A 22,057-nucleotide genomic window follows, 5' to 3' on the forward strand; every position below is an offset into this window, starting at 1 on the left:
TGACCACTGGAAAAACCATAGCCTTGACTAGACGGACTTCTGTTGGCAAAGTAATGTCTCTGCTTTTAAATATGCTATCTAGGTTGGCCATAACCTTCCTTCCAAGGAGTAAGCGTCTAGTCTTTTAGTAACTTTCAAATACATATATATTATATATATAATACAGTATTGTTAACTATAATCACAATACTGTACGTTAGATCTCCAGATCTCATTTACCTTCTAACTACATGTTTGTACCCTTTGACCAATAGGTCCTCAATTCCCCCTGCCCACCTCCCCCAAGGTACTTATTTTTTTGCAAGCTGTTCCCTTTCCCTCTAAAGTTATTATCAGGATTCAGTTTCCCTCTTGGTGTAGTTATTACTATTATTTTGCTATCTGTTACACCTGTAATAGATGTGGATGAGGTTAGCCAACAGGTATAGTCCAGCCTTGCAAGCCTATGATGAATGTGTCACTACTCCATTTTCCTCCTTTCTTTCTCTTCTTCTCTCTGTAAAGTCTTCCTGTCTCCTGCCCTTAGGTTTCTGTACAAGATCAGTAAATCTCTGGATTTCCAACTGAGCTACTGTATGGGGTGGTGGAGGATAAACTACTGACTCCAAACCACTTCCTAGATCCTTTGTGACCTTTGGTCAACTCACTTGATCCCTGGTCATTGACTGATGCCTGGAAAGGTAAGAAAAATTCTGAAAGCTAATAATAATAAAGAGTAAAAAATATGAGCTCTTGTCTACTTTTTTAAAAAATTGGAGTATAATTGCTTTTACTATATTGTATTAGTTTATCTTGTACAACAAATTGAATCAGCTATATGCATACATACATCCCCTCCCTCTTGTGCCTCCCTTCCACCCCAACCCTCCATCCCAAGAGCTCTACTTTTTTTCACCCCATTTATCTTTTCTTGGCAGCACCCTTATGTTGAGCTGATCTAGTGGTCTATTCTCATCCTTCCTTTGACAGAGATCTTTTGCTCAATTTCCATTCTAGACTACTTCTGATTCTTTCTTCTTGGCTTCACCTAATCACTGAGCCCAACAGGTACTAAACAGAGTTCCCTTTGTGCAAAAGGCTCAAGGACAAGCTTTCCTATGTTCAAAGTCATTTTATTAGGCTTGGCATTAGTGTTAACTCTTAATATCCTGTTTGTCTCACTGAGTCTTCATTTATTATGTAGAATACAATATACCTACTAGGATCTCCTCTGAGACACGCCTGCTTCATTAATAGAGAGAGATCAGTCAGAGATGTTTTTACCCACATGACCGCTGATTGGACCTTTGGTAGAAGTTTTCCTAAACTAGGCCAGTCAGATCCTCTTCCCCATGAGTGTGAACTGACGCCAGTGACCGCGAGTCACATTTCACCCAGTGAGTTAGAAATGGAGACTTACTATTGGGTAGCTGTTAGCAGCAGCGATTGGCCACTCCTGAAACTGCCTAGCTCACTAATAGCTATGTGACCTGCTTTGTCAAGGCACTTTCAAGGTGGTCAAAAGTGCAAGTAAAAGATGTATCTGCAAATAGAGAAATAGGTGATTGACTCAAGGACTTGATAGTCTGAAGTGAAGGGAATGGGTAGATTGCAGAGATACAGAGATTGAAGAAGTGTTGAGATCTGGCCAAAGAACAGTGGTAAGTTGAAGACAGTGCTATTACTCCTCGGCTGGGGAATGTTTTCAATCAATATTGGAGTGGCTGGTTGCTGGACAGATTGGGCTCTCTGGGATTCTTGAGCTTTTTAAGTAATGGTTCCTCTTTTTTCACAAGCAGCCATGTGAAAACCGACTATAGAACTTCATAGGAAGAGTGTATGGTACATATGCACTATTTAAATTGTCTCAGTCTAGCTCCCTTGTCACCAAAACCTTGTATTTATAAAAAGGTGTCTGAGTACAGGGTAGCTATGAAACAGAAGGAAGCTAAATAGCACACACTTTGTACCCACCATCAGTATAAACTCTTATGAGTAGTGGAACTCAGATTGAAACCTACATTTCCTAAATTCTAAAGGTCCCTGCTCTTAATCCTCCAAAGGAAAAGGAGGGGTGTGTGTGTGTGAGGAGGGTGTGTATGAATATTGGGTGTGTTAAACTCATCCAGGGATTCTGTGCCTGTACAATGCCTGAACCAATAAATTAAGGTAACGAAGGATTCCTTAGATCACAGGCTTCCTTTAGTCCTTTTTTTTTCCTTTAAGAAAGTTTACCAGCTTCTCATCATCAGATTGAGTGAAGAGTTATAGGAAAAGAAGGCGAGCTGGGACCGTGGTCCCCGATGACTCAGTTGGCAGCCAAGCAGGGCTTCAGTTCAGTTCAGTCGCTAGTCGTGTCTGACTCTTTGCGACCCCATGAATTGCAGCACGCCAGGCCTCTCTGTCCATCACCAACTCCCGGAGTCTACCCAAACCCATGTCCATCAAGTCAGTGATGCCATCCCACCATCTCATCCTCTGTTCTCCCCTTCTCCTCCTGCCCCCAATCCTACCCAGCATTAGGGTCTTTTCCAATGAGTCAACTCTTCACATGAGGTGGCCAAAGTACTGGAGTTTCAGCTTCAACATCAGTCCTTCCAATGAACACCCAGGATTGATCTCTTTTAGGATGGATTGATTGGATCTCCTTGCAGTCCAAGGGACTCTCAAGAGTCTTCTCCAACACCACAGTTCAAAAGCATCAATTCTGTAGCGCTCAGCTTTCTTCACCATTCAACTCTCACATCCATACATGACCACTGGAAAAACCATAGCCTTGACTAGACGGACCTTTGTGGGCAAAGTAATGTCTCTGCTTTTAAATATGCTATCTAGGTTGGCCATAACCTTCCTTCCAAGGAGTAAGCGTCTTTCAATTTCATGGCTGCAATCACCATCAGCAGTGATTTTGGAGCCCCCAAAAATAAAGTCAGCCACTGTTTCCACTGTTTCCCCATCTATTTGCCATGAAGTGATGGGACCAGATGCCATGATCTTAGTTTTCTGAACGCTGAGCTTTAAGCCAACTTTTTCACTCTCCTCCTTCACCTTCATCAAGAGGCTCTTTAGTTCTTCTTCACTTTCTGCCATAAGGGTGGTGTCATCTGCATATCTGAGCAGGGCTGGCGCGGCTAATTACTAGACCTGAGTCGACCCGTCTGCCGGCAGGCGATCAGGCGAGGGTGGTTCGAGGTCCCGCGGGTGAAATGTGCGCGTACCGGCAACGCAGGGCACGCACAGGGAAGGAAGCGGAGCTCCCAGGCCGAGACGCCCACGTGTAGGGAGGGCGGAAGACGCCTCTCGGGGGTACCACGGGGTCAGGCAGGCAAGGCTAGATCTCTAGCTCCCGCCCGCTCGGGTGCCGCGCGGCTCCTCCCATTCTCTCCCGCCTCCAGGAGGCCAGACCAACGGGCCGGGCGGGCGGGCGCGCGGGGCGGGGCGGGGCCGCGGCCTGCGCGCAGGTGCAGCCCGGCGCCCGGCCCGCCCGTTCCGCCGCCGCCGCCGCCGCCGCCGCCGCCGCCGACGTGCGTGCCGCTCGGCGGAGGGGCCGGGCCTGCGCTCTCTCCTCCTTCCTCCCGCCTCCCGTTGCCGGTAGGACCCATCTCCCGCTGCCACTGGGACCCCGTGTCGTCGCGCGCCCCGAGCACGGTGAGGGCCTCTGGGAGCCTGCGGGCGCACCCCCCGCTGCGTCGTCGATCCTCTGACCCGTTGCTCTGAGGCCGGCGTCGGGCCAGGGCTGGGTGGCCGGCACGGGGCGAGGGCAGCCGGCGGCGTGGAGCGTGTGGATGAATGAGGCGTTGTTGGACTAGGCCGCGCCTCGCGAGAGCGGCCCACGCCTCACCCGGCACGTTCTGGGGAAAGCCTCCTATCGAGGCGATCAGCCTCGCCTGATCGCCTTCCCGTCCTGAGGGGGAAGGTTTTAGGAGGGGCTCCGCTTTGGCTGGGCGGCCGGCCACCCCTCGGTAGGAGGCCAGGGGACTGGAGTCTCCTCTCATGTAACTGTGCTTCGGAGACCTGGGGTTTGGCTGGAAACTGGTGCGAGTTAAGATCCTAGAAGGGAGATTCCTTGGCCCCCTTGGTCAAGGATCAGAGGCTGGACTATCACTTCTTATGAGCGGAGGTTCAGCTGGAGCCAGAAGATAGGGACAGTTTTAGTTCCCAGCTTATAAAACGTGAGGTTAGCAGTCATCTTAAGCTGAGTTTGCAGTGCTGAAGTGGGGTCAGTTCCGCGCGGAAAAACTTGGAGCCAGATTGTCAGGGACCCAGAAGGTTTCAACCTTTAAACAAAAAGGGTTAGTAGATCCTTTTAGGACTAGAAGTAATCAAAGGGTAGATTCCGGACGTTGCTTACGAGGTCTGGGGAGTCGTACCTACAGTGCCAAAGGTGGAAGAAACTTGTTGGAAAGACCTTGATGTTGGCGTGTGTTCTTTCATGTGAAACGTGGTGTTTCTGTGCGAAATGGGAAAGAGTAGGTTCCAGATTAAGGGGGAATGGTTTGGTGGGAGGTGACTCGGTTGCTAGTGGTTCTAGAATGGATTTTCTTTGACACTCTTAGCTGTGCTCCTGCTTCCAAATGCTTTCATTCATGTAACCACGTGTCAGGTTAAGAAAGTGTTTTGTGAACAGTCTGGATGGAAGATTGGCAGCTTAAGTTCTATTTTTGATTTCTGATGCCACATATTTTTATTTTACTTACATATTTTAAATTTAGTTTTGGCTGTGCTGGGTCTTCCTTGCTGCTCTGGATTTTCTCTAGTTGTGGAGCACTTGCTTCTCATTGCGGTGGCTTCTCTCCTTGCAGAGCAGTGGCTCTAGGCAGTAGTTGGGACACGTGGGCTCAGTAGTTGCGATTCCTGGGCTCTAGAGCTCAGGCTCAATATTTGTGGCTCACAGACTTAGTTGGGCTTCACCCTGTGGGATCTTCCCAGATCCGGGATCGAACCTGTGTCTCCTGCATTGGCAGGCAGATTCTTTACCACCAAGACACCAGGGAAGCCCTGGTGCCACATATTTTTAGATCAGTTTTTCCAGTACTTCTCAGGGGTGACTGCTTTGACAACTATCATAATCAAATCTGTTAACAATTTTTCTCTTCATATTGTTGTTGAAAAATAAAGTGTGTCAGTTTTGAATTAATATATGCAGTACATTTTATTTTTTATTGTTCAATAATTTATTTTGTGTGATGAAATGTGTTTTTGGTCAACGGGGATAGTAAAACGTTTTCCTCACGTGTATGTTTGTTTTGACATTTCAGATGCCCCCCAAAAAGGGAGGTGATGGAATTAAACCACCCCCAATCATTGGAAGATTTGGAACCTCCTTGAAAATTGGTATTGTTGGATTACCAAATGTTGGGTAGGTGAATATTGACCTTTTCACATTTTCCTTTTGTAAATATCTTGGTCGTGTGGTACAAAGGGGAACTCTGGAGGTAATTGAAATTTAAATTGAAGAGGCCAGGAAACTGGAATGTTACTATGTTGCAAAATAAGGTTTTCATTTAGATGTATCTTATTTTTGGTTTTCTACCCAGATACTGTATTGAAACTTGAGTTACATTGTTTTGCTGAACTCAGAGGAAGAATCTGTGGGAGTTGAAACATCTAGTTGAGCCAGAACAGCCCTGGTTTGCCTCAAACACTGTTGGGAGACACAGTATTGAATTTATGTGGAATTAGAGTAGTTTAAATTAGATTTTCTCACTGGTTGGCTATGTAGGATACCTAGGCTGGTTACCAAAGGCCATACAGTGGGATACTTTAGGAAATAGTTCTAAAACCCGCATTATAAATTTGGTTAGATTCTTGGGGAGATCAGGGATAAGATGACTGAATTTTTAGTTGAAAAGAAGGTGATGAATTTGAACTTAATATTGGAAATTGTACGATGAAAAGGTATCTGTTACAAAGCGGTTAAATCTGAAAGTTGTGGGAATAAAATTCTGAGTTTTGTAATGTTTAAAATTAAAGTGAATCATTTATTGCAAGTGGGACAGTAATTAGGAAATATTTATGGGGGTTTTTTGTGTAAATCTATGCACATGCAACTTGGATGTTCAAAGTCTATTTTTTCATTATTTGCCCTTCTATTTTAATACCTTTTACTAAACTTAAAATACAAAAATGTCTCAGAAATGATTAGGGTGTACTAAGGAGTATCAGATCCAATATGGGTTTGTTAAGGTGACAGAAGATGTTTTGGAATGTGAGTTAGGCTTAAGATTGGCAGGTGGGACAACCACGGTCTTTCATGTGTTCCTTGGAGCCCCTGTCATAGAGATTGCCTAGTGAATGTAGCATGGTGTGACCAAGTAAAGCAGTCTTGAAATTCTTGTAATGTAAAACATGACACATGTGGCTGTCCGAATTTCAACTGGAGCTGGAGAGGTTTGCATTTTGAGGGGGTTTCCTGCTGTGATATAGGCTGCTTGCAAAGTAAGACTAAATAGAGAGTGGGAATATAAGCAAAACAAATACTTAAGCAAAGTGCTGTAAGGGTGCTCTCAGTAAACTTGAAAGCAAGATATGATCATTATGTATGTTGTGAGCTTTATTACATTAGTAAGCAAGACATAGTTTTTAGATATTAACATATTTCTCTTATTCTAGAATCATTGCAGTCAGTGCAGCTTGATTTTAGTGGAAACACTTTAAATGGGCTATCTTAAAGTTTTTCCTTTTATTTTATTTTTGGCTGCATTGCATGGCAGTTAGGATCTTAGTTTGGTGACCGGGGATTGAACCCATACCCTGTGAAGTGGAAGCACATAGAGTCTTAACCAACTGGACGGCCAGGGAAGTCCTAAAATGGTCCATCTTAAAAAGGATTCCCTATATGAGTTTTTTAGCATAGAGCATAATGTCAATATATATGAAAATAACCTAAAATATTTTATTAAATGTGTTATTTATGCTTTTAAATTAAATACTCCTCCCGTTTTGTTGACGTATACTTCATAAACAGTAAATTCACTCGTTTTAATAATGCACAGTTTGATGAGTTTTGGCAGTTGTGTTTGGCTATGAACACTCCTTTTTATGGAATGATCTTACATTGCCTAACTGTATCAGTTAGGGTTCTTCGTAAGCAGCACAAATTCTGGTTGTTTTAAGCAAGAAAAAGACACTGGAAGAAAAGCATTGAAGAGCAAGCTGAATGGCCAAGCCTCAGTAAGGACAGGAGCTTGGATAGCCTGGCAGAGATGGGTCCACATGGAGCCCAGCCATATGAACCTCTGGGTATGGACCAGAGGTGTGGACCTCTGGGTGTTTCTCATCACCTGCTACCTCTCCAGAGGAATGCAGGTTCCTGTGTAGGGAAATCTGACTGAACATGTCTTCCTCTAGATAGGCTCACAAGAAATGGATTGGGAAGAGGGGACAGTTAAAAAATAAGGACCTTTAGTACAGAAACCGATATAGGAGGGCATGGCAACCCACTCCAGTATTCTTGTCTAATCCTCATGGACAGAGGAGCCTGGTGGACTACAGTCCATGCGGTTGCAAAGAGCTGGACATGACTGAGCGCCTAAGCACAGTACAGAAACCATCTGAAGAATCTCTTGGTTTTTAGAGAACTGGATGAATAAAAAGGTTTGCTTTTTAGTAGCCATAAGGCTGATTACCTAAAAATATAGAAGTAATATTTATAGCTAGAAGTCATATTTATAGCTAACAGTAGCTGATACTTATTTGAACACTTACTTGCTATATACCTATCATCGGGCACATTATATGTATTATCTAATTTAATCAATGTTTGATGTCCCCACCCTCTTCCCATTATACTTTAAATTCCATGAAGGCAAGGATAGCCTTGTTCTTGTTTATTATTACTATTTCTAGCACTTAGACTGGTGTTAGGAACTTAGTGACAGTGAAAAAGAAAGTGAAAGTTAGTTACACAGTTGTGTCCGACTCTCTGTGATCCCATGGACTAGCCCGCCAGGCTCCTCTGTCCATGGAGTTCTCCAGGCAAGAGTCTGGAGTGGGTTGCCATTTCCTTCTCCAGAGGATCTTCACGACCCAGGGATTGAACCTGGGTCTCCTGCATTGCAGGCTGATTCTTTACTAACTGAGCTACTAGGGAAGCCCAGGAACTTAGTAGGCACTCAGTAATTATTTGTGAATGGGGTAGTTTTTCTGCCCTTGATGCCATGTGTACGTTTAGTGATAAGGGGACATGTTTTGATGGCCACTTTTAATGAAGTGAAGTAGAAAGAATACTAAAACAAAAATATGGAGATTTAATTTCCAGGTTTGTTCTGCTTTTCCTTACCTGAATGACCCTTTATAAATTAGCTCTTCTTGGCAAGTATATCATTGTAGGTATAAGGCTTGGAGGATGTTGGGGGACACTACTGATACTTTTTTTTTTAAGGTTTTTTGCTTGTTCGTTTGTTTTGTGTTTAGGTTCACAGCAGCTTTGAGGGAAGGGCACAGAGATTTCCCCTATACCTCCTGCCCATATACATGCATGTTCTTCCCCTCTTATCAACATCCCACACCAGAGTGGTACATTTGTTACCATTGATGAACCTCTATGACACATCACCCAATGTCCATAATTTACTGTAGGGTACACTCTTGGTATTTTACCTTCTATGGATTTAGACAAATGTATAAAGACCTTTGTCCACCATTATAGTATCACACAGAGTTGTTTCACTGCCCTAAAAATCATCTGTGCTCTGCCTGTTTATGAACCCTCCTCAACCACTAATCTTTTCACAGTTTCCATACTTTGGTCTTTTTAGAATGAAATTGGAATCGTGCAGTATGTAGCCTTTTCAGATTGGCTTCTTTTACTTAGTAATATGCATTTGTTTCTTCTATGTCTTTTCCTGGCTTAAATAGCTCATTTCTTTTTAGCGCTGAATAGTATTTCATTCGGAGAAGGCAATGGCACCCCACTCCAGTACTCTTGCCTGGAAAATCCCATGGACGGAGGGGCCTGGTGGGCTGCAGTCCAGGGGGTCTCTAAGAGTCGGGCACGACTGAGTGACTTCACTTTCACTTTTCACTTTCATGCATTGGAGAAGGAAATGGCAACCCACTCCAATGTTCTTGCCTGGAGAATCCCAGGGACGGGGGAGCCTGCTGGGCTGCCGTCTATGGGGTCGCACAGAGTCGGACACAACTGAAGCGACTTAGCAGCAGCAGCAGCAGCAGTATTTCATTGTCTGGATGTAACATAGTTTTTTTATCCATTCACTGACTTAAGGACATCTTGGTTGCTTCCAAATTTTGACAGTTATGAATAAAACTACTTGTTCTAACATTCATCTGTAGGTTTTTGTGTGGACATTAATTTCCAGCTCATTTGGATAAATACCAAGGAATATGATTGCTGGATTGTATGGCAGAAGTATGTTTTTAGTTTTATAAGTGTCTGAAGTGGCTGTATCATTTTATATTTCACCAGCAATGAGTGAGAGTTCCTTTTGCTCCGTATCCTTGCCAGCATTTGGTGCTGTCAGTGTTCTAGATTTTGGCCATTCTAATAGGTGTAGTGGTATTCCATTATTGTTTTAATTTGCGTCTCCTTGATGACATTGTGAAGTATCTTTTCTTATACTTATTGGCCATCTGAATATCTTCTATGATGAGATGGGTGTCAAGGTCTTTGGCCTATTTTTTAATTAGTTTGTTTTCTTATTGCTGAGTTTTAAGAGTTCTTTGTATATTTTGGATAACTGTGCTTTATCGAATATGAGTTTTGCAAATATTTTCTTCCAGTTTGTGGCTTGTCTTCTCATTCTGTTGATGTTGTGTTTGCAGAGCAGAAATTTTTCATTTTAATGAAATTTACCTTTTTATTGGGCTTCCCAGGTGGTGCAATGGTAAAGAATCTGCCTGCCAGTGAAGGAGACACATGTTCAATCCCTGGGTTGGGAAGATCCCTTGGAGAAGGAAATGGCAATCCACTCCAACATTCTTGCCCAGGAAATCCCATGGATAAAGAAACCTGGCGAGCTATAGTCCATGGGGTTGCAAACCTTACTATTTCTTTCATGGATCATGCCTTTGGTATTGTACTAAAAAGTCATTGCCGTACCCTAAGTCATCTGAGTTTTTCCTTAACTTCTAGGAGTTTTGGGCTTCCCTTGTGGCTTAGCCTGTAAAGAATCCGCCTGCAATTCGGGAGACCTGGGTTTGATCCCTGGGTTGGGAAGATCCCCTGGAGAAGGGAAAGGCTACCCACTCTAGTATTCTGGCCTGGAGAATTCCATGAACTATAGAGTCCATGGGGTAACAAAGAGTCGGAAGTGACTGAGCGACTTCACTTCACTTCTTCTAGGAGTTTTTTAGTTTTGCGTTTACATTTAGGTTTGTGATCCATTTGAGTTAATTTTTGTGAATGGTGTAATGTCTGTATCTAGACTTTTTTTTTTTTTTGGCATATGGATGTCCAGTTGTTCCAGCACCGTTTGTTGAAAAGACTACCCTTGCTCCATTATATTGTCTTTGCTTGGGAAACTACAATTTGATATTCTGTCATGGGACAGCTCTTCTTGATGCTGTCACTGCATGAGATGTGGTTAGTTTCAGTTTCAGGTGTCAGAACCCCCCCCTCCCAAAACTACAGCCTAAACAGAAATTTCTTTTTTATGTAAAAGTAGATTTAGCAGTCATGGGTTGGTATATTGACTTCGCTTTATGAAGTCTTAGAAACCCCAGCTCCCTGCACTTTGTGCCTTGGCAACCCTAAGGGAGTGGCCTTTCATTCTCATCGTCCAGAGTGTTGTGAATTCCAGACAGCTGGTTATCCAGAGGGTCAAAGGGCCAAATGACTTGCCCTGCAGTCTATTATGGATTTTTTTCCCTGTAAGCTGCCACACCGTACATTCCTTTGTCCATATTTAGTCATAAGAATTTTTCAGGGAAGGCTAGGAAATATAGTCTTTATTTTGATGGACAGATGATCAGTTAAAAAAATCTGTTACTGTGAAAGGAGGAGAGAATGAAAATTGGGGGACCACTGTACACTCGGTTCCAGCACTCACAGCTGCCTTAGGGGACTATTTGTCTTGCTTAGTTGATACTTCTGGGAATGTCCTTTGGTTGTTCCAACGACTTGCTGTTTTCCAATTCGCCAGAGACCAACCACAGAGTCTTTCAAAGCTAAGTACTGTTGCTGAGGAAAACACTGTAGGAAATGGCTTTAAAAAAAAATGGCAGGATAATTATGTTCAGTGTTTTAGTTATCTAGTTTTATGTAACAAACCATTCCAAAAGCTTGTGGTTTAAGACAAGAATTGTTTATTATTTCTCCTGGTTCTGTAGCTTAGTTGGGAGAGTTTGCTACTGGTCTCACTTCAAATCCTGTATGTACCTGTGTTCAGCTGGTGGCCAGTCAGGATTGGAGGGTTCAAGTGGCCATACCAGCAGGGCTGGGGCCTTATCAGGATTGGCTGGAAGTCTGGCTCATTTCTGCCTTCCTTTACTTGGCTTCTGTCTCTCCAGGTTATCTCCAAACTTTTTAATAGCATGGTGGCTAGCTCCCAAGAGACAGAAGATGTGACGGTGGCACAACATGCTTCCACCTATTTCTTTTAGTTAAAACAAGTCTTGACACCAGCCCAGAGACAAGGAGGGAAGGGAAATAGACCAGTTTCTTGGCGGGAGGAGTGGCAAAGAATGTGTGGCCATCTTTAATCTGCTGCATTCTATTATTTCTCCAATAGAGTTTTGTATGACACCCATTTGTTTCCTGGAGAGGTCTTTCTGGCTGATTCTTAGCTTCTTGTTCTTACTGAAGAAGCTCCATTCCTTTTTATATTTTGTTTCTTGTTTATTTATTGGCTGCTCTGGGTGTTCATTGCTGTGCATGGGCTTTGTCTAGGTGCAGCCAGCTGGGGCTACTCTAGCTGCAGTGTGTGGGCTTCTCTTTGCAGTGGTTTCTCTTGTTGCCAAGCATGGGCTCTAAGGCATGTGGCCTTCAGTAGTTGCAGCGAGTGGGTTCCGTAGTTGTGGCACGTGGGCTTATTAGTTGCCCCAAGGCATGTGGGATCTTCTCAGACCAGGGAATGAACCAGTGTCCCCTGCATTGCAACGCAGATTCTTAACCACAGGACCACAAGGGAAGCCTGAGGCTCTATTCTTGATTGCTTCAAGAAGCTTACTGGCAGAAGATTATTCTCTCAGTGTTCAATTTATAACTCGCTCTTTATGCATGTATTTATTTTTCATGCTGGCCAGATTTTTTTCCAGTGTTTGATTATTAAAAATTTTATATACAGAAAAACCACTAACTTCATACAGAGTAGTGTTTTATTATATATACATTATATATAAGAAATAACCAATTACGTGTAGTCTATCCTTGGAATAGATTATATTTTTCTTTTATAGTTATAAATTCTTAACAGTATTTTCCACTTATGACTTAATTGTTTTTGCAGATTGCTTGCATGAACTAGTTTGAAATTGATTTGGAAATGAAGGTACAGGGAAATCACAAATTGTATACTTTAACTTTTTTTTTAGGTCATTTAAGGCCTTTTAAAAATGTTTGGTTTTGACAAAGACTATAGCAAAATGCAGTAGTGATCTGAAAGCTGGTACTCATGTTTTGTCTTTAACTTCTCTGTCCTATTTGGCCCTATTTGTAACTCTCCACCTTTCTTACTCTTCTGCAGTCTTTTGTGGTTGCTACACTTCCTCTTGTTTGCTCTCTTAATAGTAGATTTCTGTCCTTGGCTGTCTTCTCTCTTATCCTTTCTCCCTGATTAGTTTCATCCTCTCCTGATTTTAATCATCTGTTGGCTTCTCTTTTCTATAGTCTTGCTGTTATATTCCCTATCTTGCGTAGTAATACTGCTTTCTGCCCAGATACTTGAGAGATTTATCTTTGCATCCTTTCTCCTCAGCTGTATTTTTCTGTAGGGTACCAAACCTGGTACCCGAGTCTCTCTTGATCTGTTTTTTTCACATCTTCATTGCCACTCATTTCTTACTTGAATTATTCCAGAGGCTTCTTAAGTGGGCTTTTTGTCAGAGCATTATCTATAGTGAATCTTTTGTTTTGTTTTGCCCAAGTGATTTTTTTTTGTTTTTGTTTTTTACATTGAGGTATAACATATACAATAAAGTGTGAAAACTATGAATGTACATATCAGATTTTTATGTTTTAATTCACCTGTGTAACCAAGTACCCACATCGAGATCTAGAGCAAATCCAGTGCCACAGAAGTCTAGCTTGTGCCCCTTCTCAGTCAGTGCTGCCTTTCCTAGGATAGCCACACGCCAGCTTATATCACCACATTGGTTCGTTTGCCTGATACAGATGGAATCACACATTATACACTCTTACACTTTTTTTTTTTTTCTTTTTTTTGGCCACATGGCATATGGGATCTTAGTTTCCTGACCAGGAACTGAACCTATGCCCCCTGCATTGGAAGCATGGAGTCTTCACCACTGAACCACCAGGGAAGTCCCACTCTTACACTTTTTATAAATCAACGTTATGCCTGAGAGAATATACAGGATATTTACCCATGTTGCTGTGATGGGCACTTGGGTTGTTTCCAGTTTTTGCCTGTTAGGAACTGAGGTGATTTGAACTTTCATGTTCATGTCTTTTGGTGGGTAGATCTAAGAACTCATTTCTGTTGAGTGAATGGATGCACTTAACCACTTACCCTGCCTCTTCTCCAAACTTCCCACCCCTACAAGTTAAATAGCTTTAAGTAGATACTGCCACATAGTTTTCCAAATTATTTATTATTATTCTAATTTATAGTGCTGGTATTATAAAATTTCTAATTGTTCTGCATCCTCACTGGCACTTGGTATTATCATTCTTTTTCATTTTGGTCACACTTCAAGTGTAGTATCTCACGATTGTTTTGCATCTCTCTTTGAGCATCTTTTAAAATGCTTATTGGTCATCTTCTGTGAAGGATTTTTTTTCTGTATTTTTTTAGTAATGATTAGGTGTTGTTTATTCTGGATATGGATTCCTTGGTTGGGTATGTATTAAAACTACCTCTTCCCAGTCTGTGTGACTCTGCTTAAGGTTAAATAAAAATTATTTTTTCAAGAAGTTTCACAATTTAAAAATCTTACGCTTGCAAAACCAGTTTAAAAAAAAAATTCCTGTATGAGGTTTGTTTACATCCCCCAACTATTAACACAGTATGGTTATAAAAATTAGGAAATCAGCATTGATTTACCAGTTTTCTCACTAATATTCATTTTCTGGTCCAGGATCTAGTCCAGGGTTACATATATGTTGCATTTAACCATTGCTGTGTCCTTAGTTTCCTTTAATCTGAAACAGTTTCTCACTTTGTTTCTTTATGTCCTTGACACGTTTGGGGAGTGGTGGCCATTTACCTTAGGCCCTTAAACCTTGAGGTTTATCTCATATTTCCTTGTGGTAAAATTCATACTTTTGGATGCAGAAGTGACATATGCTTCTAAGTACATTACATCAGGAAGCATACAATGTTGGTTTGTCCTAATACTAGTGATGTTAATTAACTTTGATCAGTTATCTAAAGAGATGTCTGACAGATTTCTTCACTGAAAGGTTTTCTATATTTCCCATTACAATTAACATATATATGTTGTAGGAAGATACTTTGAAATTATGTAAATATTGTGTTTCTCATACTTTTGCCTCCCAATTATGGCATGTATTAATGATTCTTGTTTGAAATAGTTATTATTGTGGTGTTTACCAAATGGTGATTTAAAAATTTCTATTGTTCCTTGAAGGAACAATGGAAATTCTATTGTATAGAATTCTGTTGTAAAGAAGAACCTACCCTTCTTCTATTACTTATAATTCGTTTGTATCGGGATCAGTTTTTACTTTGTTGGTTATAATGGATTACTGTTGTTATACATTGTGTTGCTCAAACTGCCCATATATGGCCATCAGGAGCCTTACTGTTCACAAGTATACCTTTTGATGTGACTTCTATTTTTTTAGTATTTTCTACTTTCTGGCTCCACATTGTGTTCTAGGCTTATTTGTACTTTTTCTGCTCCAGCTTTGGAATAAACACATTTATCTATGACATATGTTTTCATCTCTCTTGAGTGTATACTTAAGAGTAGAATTTCTAGGTTGTATGTGACTGTGTATTTAACTATTTGAGGAACTGCCAAACTATTTTCCAAAGCGAGCATGTAATTTTGTATTCCTGTCAGCAATGTATGTAGGGTCTACTTTTCTTCACATTCTCACCAATGCTTGTTATTACTTTTATTAAACATTTTAAAAATTAAGGTATAGTTGATTTACAAATTGCACTCATCTCACATGCTAGTAAAGTAATGCTCAAAATTCTCCAAGCCAGGCTTCAGCAATACGTGAACCATGAACTTCCAGATGTTCAGGCTGGTTTTAGAACAGGCAGAGGAACCAGAGATCAAATTGCCAATATCTGCTGGATCATCGAAAAAGCAAGAGAGTTCCAGAAAAACATCTATTTCTGCTTTATTGACTATGCCAAAGCCTTTGACTGTGTGGATCACAATAAACTATGGAAAATTCTGAAAGAGATGGGAATACCAGACCATCTGACCTGTCTCTTGAGAAACCTGTATGCAGGTCAGGAAGCAACAGTTAGAACTGGACATGGAACAACAGACTGGTTCCAAATAGGAAAAGGAGTCCGTCAAGGCTGTATATTGTCACCCTGCTTATTTAACTTCTATGCAGAGTACATCATGAGAAACGCTGGGCTGGAAGAAACACAAGCTGGAATCAAGATTGCCAGGAGAAATATCAATAACCTCAGATATGCAGATGACACACCCTTATGGCAGAAAGTGAAGAAGAACTAAAGAGCCTCTTGATGAAAGTGAAAGAGGAGAGTGAAAAAGTTGGCTTAAAGCTCAACATTCAGAAAACTAAGATCATGGCATCTGGTCCCATCACTTCATGGGAAATAGATGGGGAAACAGTGGAAACAGTGTCAGACTTTATTTTTTTGGACTCCAAAATCACTGCTGATGGTGATTGCAGCCATGAAATTAAAAGACGCTTACTCCTTGGAAGGAAGGTTATGGCCAACCTAGATAGCATATTTAAAAGCAGAGACATTACTTTGCCAACAAAAGTCTATCTAGTCAAGGCTATGGTTTTTCCAATGGTCATGTATGGATGTGAGAGTTGGATGGTGAAGAAAGCTGAGCGCCGCAGAATTGATGCTTTTGAACTGTGGTGTTGGAGAAGACTCTTGAGAGTCCCTTGGACTGCAAGGAGATCCAACCAGTCCATCCTCAAGGACATCAATCCTGGGTGTTCATTGGAAGGACTGATGTTGAAGCTGAAACTCCAGTACTTTGGCCACCTCATGCGAAGAGTTGCCTCATTGGAAAAGACCCTAATGCTGGGTAGGATTGGGGGCAGGAGGAGAAGGGGACGACAGAGGATGAGATGGTTGGATGGCATCACTGACTCGATGGACATGGGTTTGGGTAAACTCCGGGAGCTGGTGATGGACAGAGAGGCCTGGCGTGCTGCAATTCGTGGGGTCTCAGAGAGTTGGACACGACTGAGCAACTGAACTGAAGTGATTTATAATATTATCTTAATTTGAGGTGTGTAACATAGTGATTCAAAATTTTTGTAGATTATACTTCATTTATAGTTATTATAAAATATTGGCTATATCCCTTGTGCTGAATACTGTATCCTTATAGCTTATTTTATACACAGTAGTTTGTATATACCTTACTCCCCTACCCTTGTCTTGCTGCTATCCCCCTTCCCTATCCCCACTGATAACCACTATTTTGTTCTCTGTATCTTCATTTCAGTTTCATTTTACTTCAGATATTTATACAATTGTTCTGTCTGATAGTTTTCATATATTTTGCATTCCTCATTTTCTTCATCTGTGAGTTTGTTTCTTTTTTGTTACATTTATTGGTTTGTTTTGTTTTTTAGACTCCATATATAAGTGATAACATACAGTATTTATCTTTTCTCTGTCTGACTTATTTCACTAAGCATAATACCCTCCAGGGCCATCCGTATTGTTGTAAATGGAAAATTTTTTTCTTTCTTTCCTTCTTTCTCCCCTCCCTCCCTTTCCTTTCTATGGCTAAGTAGTATTCCTGTGTGTGTGTGTGTGTGAGACATCGTCTTTATCCCTTGATCTGTTGATGAGCACAATGGCTTCCATATCTTGGCTGTTGTGAATAATGGTGTTTGAACATTGAGGTGCATGTATCTTTTTGAATCAATGTTTTCATTTTCTTTGGGTATGTGCCCAAGGAGTGGAATTGCTGGATCACATGTTAGTTATAGGTTTTTTTTTTTTAAATACTTAATTTATTTATTTGGCTGCGTCAGGTCTTAGTTGTGGCATGTGGGATTTTCACTGTGTCATTCGAGATCTTTCACTGTGGTGCATAGACTCTCTGGCTGTGGTGTGCTGGCTTCTGAGTGCACAGGCTCAGTAGTTACAGCACGTGGACTTGGTTACTTCGTGGCATGTGGGATCATAGTTCCCTAGCCAGGGATCAAACCCACGTCCCCTGCTTTACAAGGCAGATTCTTAACCACTGGACCACCAGGAAAGTCCCTAGTTTTAGTTTTTTGAGGAACCTCTGTACTGTTTTCCACAGTAGTTACACCTCCCCACAAACAGTGTACACGGGTTCTTTTTTCTTCATATCTTAGTTTCAACATTTGTTATTTGTGGTATCATTGATTGTTACCATCTTTTTGATTATAGCCAAAGCATGAAGTGGTATCTCATTGTGGTTTTGAATTGTATTTCCTTGATTCCTATTAATGTTGAGCATCTTTTCATGTGCTTGTTATGCCTTCATTTTGGAAAGATTTTTGTTGGCAATTCTAGGAACAGTTTTTCTTTCAGCATATTGAAGGTGTCTTCCATTTTCTTCAGCTTTCTAATGAGAAGTCTATTGTCATTATTATCATGGTTTTTCTGTACATAATGTGTTTTGTCCCCCTATAGCTTTCTTTAAAATTTTCTTTTTATATACTAGTTTTCAGAAATTTGATTTTCATATGCATTGTTATGGTTTTTCTTATGCCTCTTTTGCTTGGGATATGTTGAAATTTTTAGGTTTGTGAGTTTATGATTTTCATTAAATTTGTAAAATATTTGGCCAGTATTTCTTCAAATGCATTTTTCTCCCTTTCTCCCTGTTTCCTTTCTTCTCCTTCTGTGATTCTTATTATATGTGAGTTAATCCTCTAATTAGTATTCTACTGATGATGTGGTTATTTTTTTTGTCCAGTTTTTCCCCTCTGTGCTTCATTTGCTGGTTTCTGTTGCTCTGTTTTCATGTTCACTGATCTTCTCTGCAGTGTCTATTGTGCAGTTAGTCACATCCAGTGTGTATCATTTCAATTTCATTTTTTTCAGATATTGTATTTTTTATACCATAGTCCTGCCTGGGTAGTTTTTAATTTAATTCCTCATTGTCTTCATATTTACCTTTATATCCTTCAGAAAAATTTAAAATTATCTATAACATTTATCTTAAGGTCCTCATATGCTAGTACCATCATCTCTATCATTACTGGGTTTGTTTATGTTTGTTGACTTTTATCCTGATTTTGATGTTTTATTTTCCTGCTTCTTTGCATTCCTCTTACTTTTTATTGGATTCTAGATGCTGGATTTTATGTTGCGTGCTGAAAGCTATAGTATTCCTTTAATGAGTGTTGGACTTTGTTCTCACATTTAGTTTTTGATTGTTTTGAGAATTTTTATTATATTTTCTTAAGATAGGTTCGTAATATTTTTTTGCTGTGGTGCTACTTTAGCTCTTATACTAGGATGTGGCTTTGAGGACTCTACCCAATTCCCTTACATTATTATATCTCTGTCTGTTCTAGCTGGTAGAGATGTGAACTATTCTCAGCTGTGTGTGAACCTGAGAATTGTTCACTGTGCTGCTCTTGGGTGTTTTTTCCTCTGGCCTGTGGACACTGACCTTACTCATATACAATGCTACTCAGCCTTATTCTTGAAGATACCTTCTGCTGATCTCCAGAGCCCTCTCTCTGTGCAGCTGCTTCCTTTCTAGTACACTGTCCTATACATTCTAGCTGCTTTGGCCTTCTCAAAACTCTCATCTCAGTCTCTTTAGCTTGGCACGACCGCCAGGTTCCTTTGGTTCCCTTCCTGTGTTGTGGCTTTGAAACCACCTTTAGGCAGTAAGCTAGGGCAGTTTCAGAGCTTAGTTCATTTGTTGTTCTTGCAGGGAACACAGTCCTGTGCGGTATATTGTCCACTGTTTGAAAACTGTTATTTCATATATTTTGTCTGATTTCCTAGTTGATTGTGGTGGGAGAACAGTTCTATAAATAGAAGGGGAAGCAAAATTCCCCAATTTAAATGAAACTTAACTCTTATTATTTCTGTCAGTATTCCAGGGTACCTGTTCTTCTATGGAAATTTGTGACTGGGAATTAATTGCTTTCTTTTTTAATATGTTTAGAATAATCTTTTGGACAACAGGTCTGCTCTCCTACTCACTTTTTCCTGTTATCAACAGTAATTGTATGCCTTAAAAGTACTTCATAATCTATTTTCTTTTAAGTCTTTTAATTTTCATAGGTTCTTTTTCAGAATTCTGGTCATTGTTGCTGTATCTTCACATAATTCAGATAGATTTTTTGCTTATTTATTTACTATTAACTATAGACTTTATTTGGATTGCACCAGTTTTCCCACTAATGTCCTTTTTCTTTTCCAGTATAGAGCTTTAAAAGGTCACAAAAATTTTCATTTACTTTTGAAAAGTGCCAATCAGGTATTTTGTATAATGACCCTCAATTCCATTTTGATGTTTTCTCATGCTGTGAACTTTTTCTTTGTTAATTTCTCTGTCAGTAGACATTAGGGTTCCTTCCACCTTTTGGTTATTGTGAATAATGCTGCAGTGAACATGAGTCTGTAAATATCACTTTAGATCCTCCTTATAATTATTCTGGGTAAATACCCTGAAGTGAAGTTGTTGGGTCACATGGTAATTTTATTTTTAGTTTCTTTGAGGAATCTGCATACTGGTTTCCATAGCGGTTGTGCCATTTTACATTCTATCAGGATTGTACCAGTTTCTCTATTTCTTGGCCAGCACTTATTGTTTTCTGTTTTTTTTTTTTTAATATATTTTTGGCTGCACTGGGGCTTTGTTGGTACTCTTGGGCTTTCTCTAGTTGCAGCGAGCTGAGGCTACTCTTTAGTTGTTGTACATGGGCTTCTCACTGTGGTAGCTTCTTGTGTGGTATAGAATGGGCTCTAGGGTGCTTGGGTATCAGTAGTTGTGGCACACGGCCTTAGTCGCCCCATGGCATGTGGAATCTTCTACCAGAGGTCAAGCTTGTGTCCCCTGCATTGACAGGTGGATTCCTAACCAGTGGACTGCCGGGGAAGTCTTATTTGCTGGGTTTTTTTGATAGTGACCATTCAGTTGAGTGTGAGGTGATGCTTCATTATGGTTTTGATTTGCATTTTCCTGATGATAGGTGATATTGAGCATCTTTTCACATGTTTCTTGGCCATTTGTTTATCTTCTTTTGGAGAAATGTCTGTTGAGGTCCTTTGCTTTGATGTAGTCTCACTTTTTTTCCCCTAATTTTGCTTTTGTTGCCTGTCCTTTTGGTGTCATATCTCAGAAATAATTGCCAAATGCAATGTCACAAAGCTTTTTCTGTACATTTCCTTCTGTAAGTTTCATAGTTTCAGGCTTTAGGTCTGTAATCCATTTTGAGTTAATTTTTGTATATAGTGTAAGGTAAGAGTCTTCATTCCTTTGCGTATGGCTATCCAATTTCCTCAGCATCATTTATTGAAGAGACTGTCTTTTCCCCATTCTATGGTCTTGGTACCCTTGTTTAAAGATTATTTGACTGTATATGGAAGGCTGTATATCTGGGCTCTCTATTCTATTCCACTAGTGTATGTGTCTGTCTTTATGCCAGTTCCACACTATTTGGATTACTATAGTTTTATATTTTGATATCAGGAATCATGCTATGGACTTTTGGGAAGAACACTGTGGAGGTGAAGTGCTTTTCTCATTGTGTCATACTGAGGGCCTGTGTAATAGCAGCATGATTTATTACTGGTGATATTTTACTAACCATGAATACATACATTGGTATTTATTTCTGTCATTTTTATTTCTGTATCTAGTAGGTAAATACTTTTTAACAGTTTAGTTATATCTAAATTAAAAACATTTCAAAAAGAACATTCTACGTTTTTCCATGTTTTTGGATGTGTGTTTTATAAATGGTTAATTCAGAATAATGGTGGAGTTTACATTGGTATCCTAACTTCCCTATACATAATATAATCTTGCATAAGATTTTAGATTAAACATATTCAGTCAGATTTACCTATTACAGTAAAATATATAGCTTCAGAAATAAAATAGATTTTAAGTGGAGGAAGCATACATTAAGTCTAGCTACTCTTTCTTATGAAAAAAGAAATAATTCATTTCGTTGCTGAAGTAATATTTATGTAAACCTCTTCTTGCATTAGAGAGAGATCCCTACAATTTTGAATCTTTCCTATACCTTCAAGCTTCAATAATAACCTTAAGGGATCTGAGTGTGTGTGTGTGTGTGTGTGTGTGTGTGTGTGTAAAATCCTCATTTCACCAAAAAGTCTTATAGGCTTTACCACTCCAATTTAAGCCAAAACTTTAAAATTCTTTGCTTTTGCAAGGCTTTTCCTCATCAAAATGTGTTAGCTTGCCACCGAAACCTGTACTAATAATCCTTAGAAAATTTCTTTTCCTTTTTTTGTACATACAAAGCTATTGGAAAATATAGATGGCTTGGGGTTTGTGAAATTTAAAATCCTGGCCAAGAGGAGGTGATCTGTGAAAATGGAGCTGTCTTCCAAGTTTAGTTGATGCATGTGAGAATTCTTTTGGCCTAAGAGATACTGGGACTTTCTTTTCTACATTTTTGCTATATAATATGTTTTAATTTTAAGTTTATTTCTTTATTTATTATGAAACATGTTTCTGTCCAGGTAGGCAGTCAAAATGCAATAGTTAATAATACCAATAAATTTGAAAATAACTCCATGAACTCCCTATGGCCTTTTTA

The 22,057-nt window shown here is 40.2% G+C and overlaps 1 protein-coding gene across 9 annotated transcripts in view; it reads left to right on the plus strand.

Moving 5' to 3' along the window:
* Positions 1 to 3,409: 3,409 nt before the first annotated feature.
* Positions 3,410 to 22,057, plus strand: part of OLA1 (Obg like ATPase 1) — a 164,446-nt gene continuing 145,798 nt past the window's right edge. For 4 of the 9 annotated variants that reach the window (XM_081584620.1, XM_081584613.1, XM_081584617.1 and 1 more), the window contains exons 1-2: positions 3,410 to 3,627; positions 5,238 to 5,338. Coding sequence is in view for 5 of the 9 variants with exons in the window: in XM_081584613.1 (XP_081440739.1) it covers positions 5,238 to 5,338 (101 nt within the window). In the remaining 4 variants the exon portion in view is untranslated. Of the gene's footprint in view, positions 4,272 to 5,237; positions 5,339 to 22,057 lie in introns of all 9 variants that reach the window. The other 5 variants (XM_081584621.1, XM_081584619.1, XM_081584615.1 and 2 more) reach the window with 4 other exon arrangements.

The sequence above is a fragment of the Giraffa tippelskirchi genome, chromosome 3 (assembly GCF_054371585.1).
Source record: "Giraffa tippelskirchi isolate mGirTip1 chromosome 3, T2T-mGirTip1v1.2.pri, whole genome shotgun sequence".
NCBI lineage: Eukaryota > Metazoa > Chordata > Mammalia > Artiodactyla > Giraffidae > Giraffa > Giraffa tippelskirchi.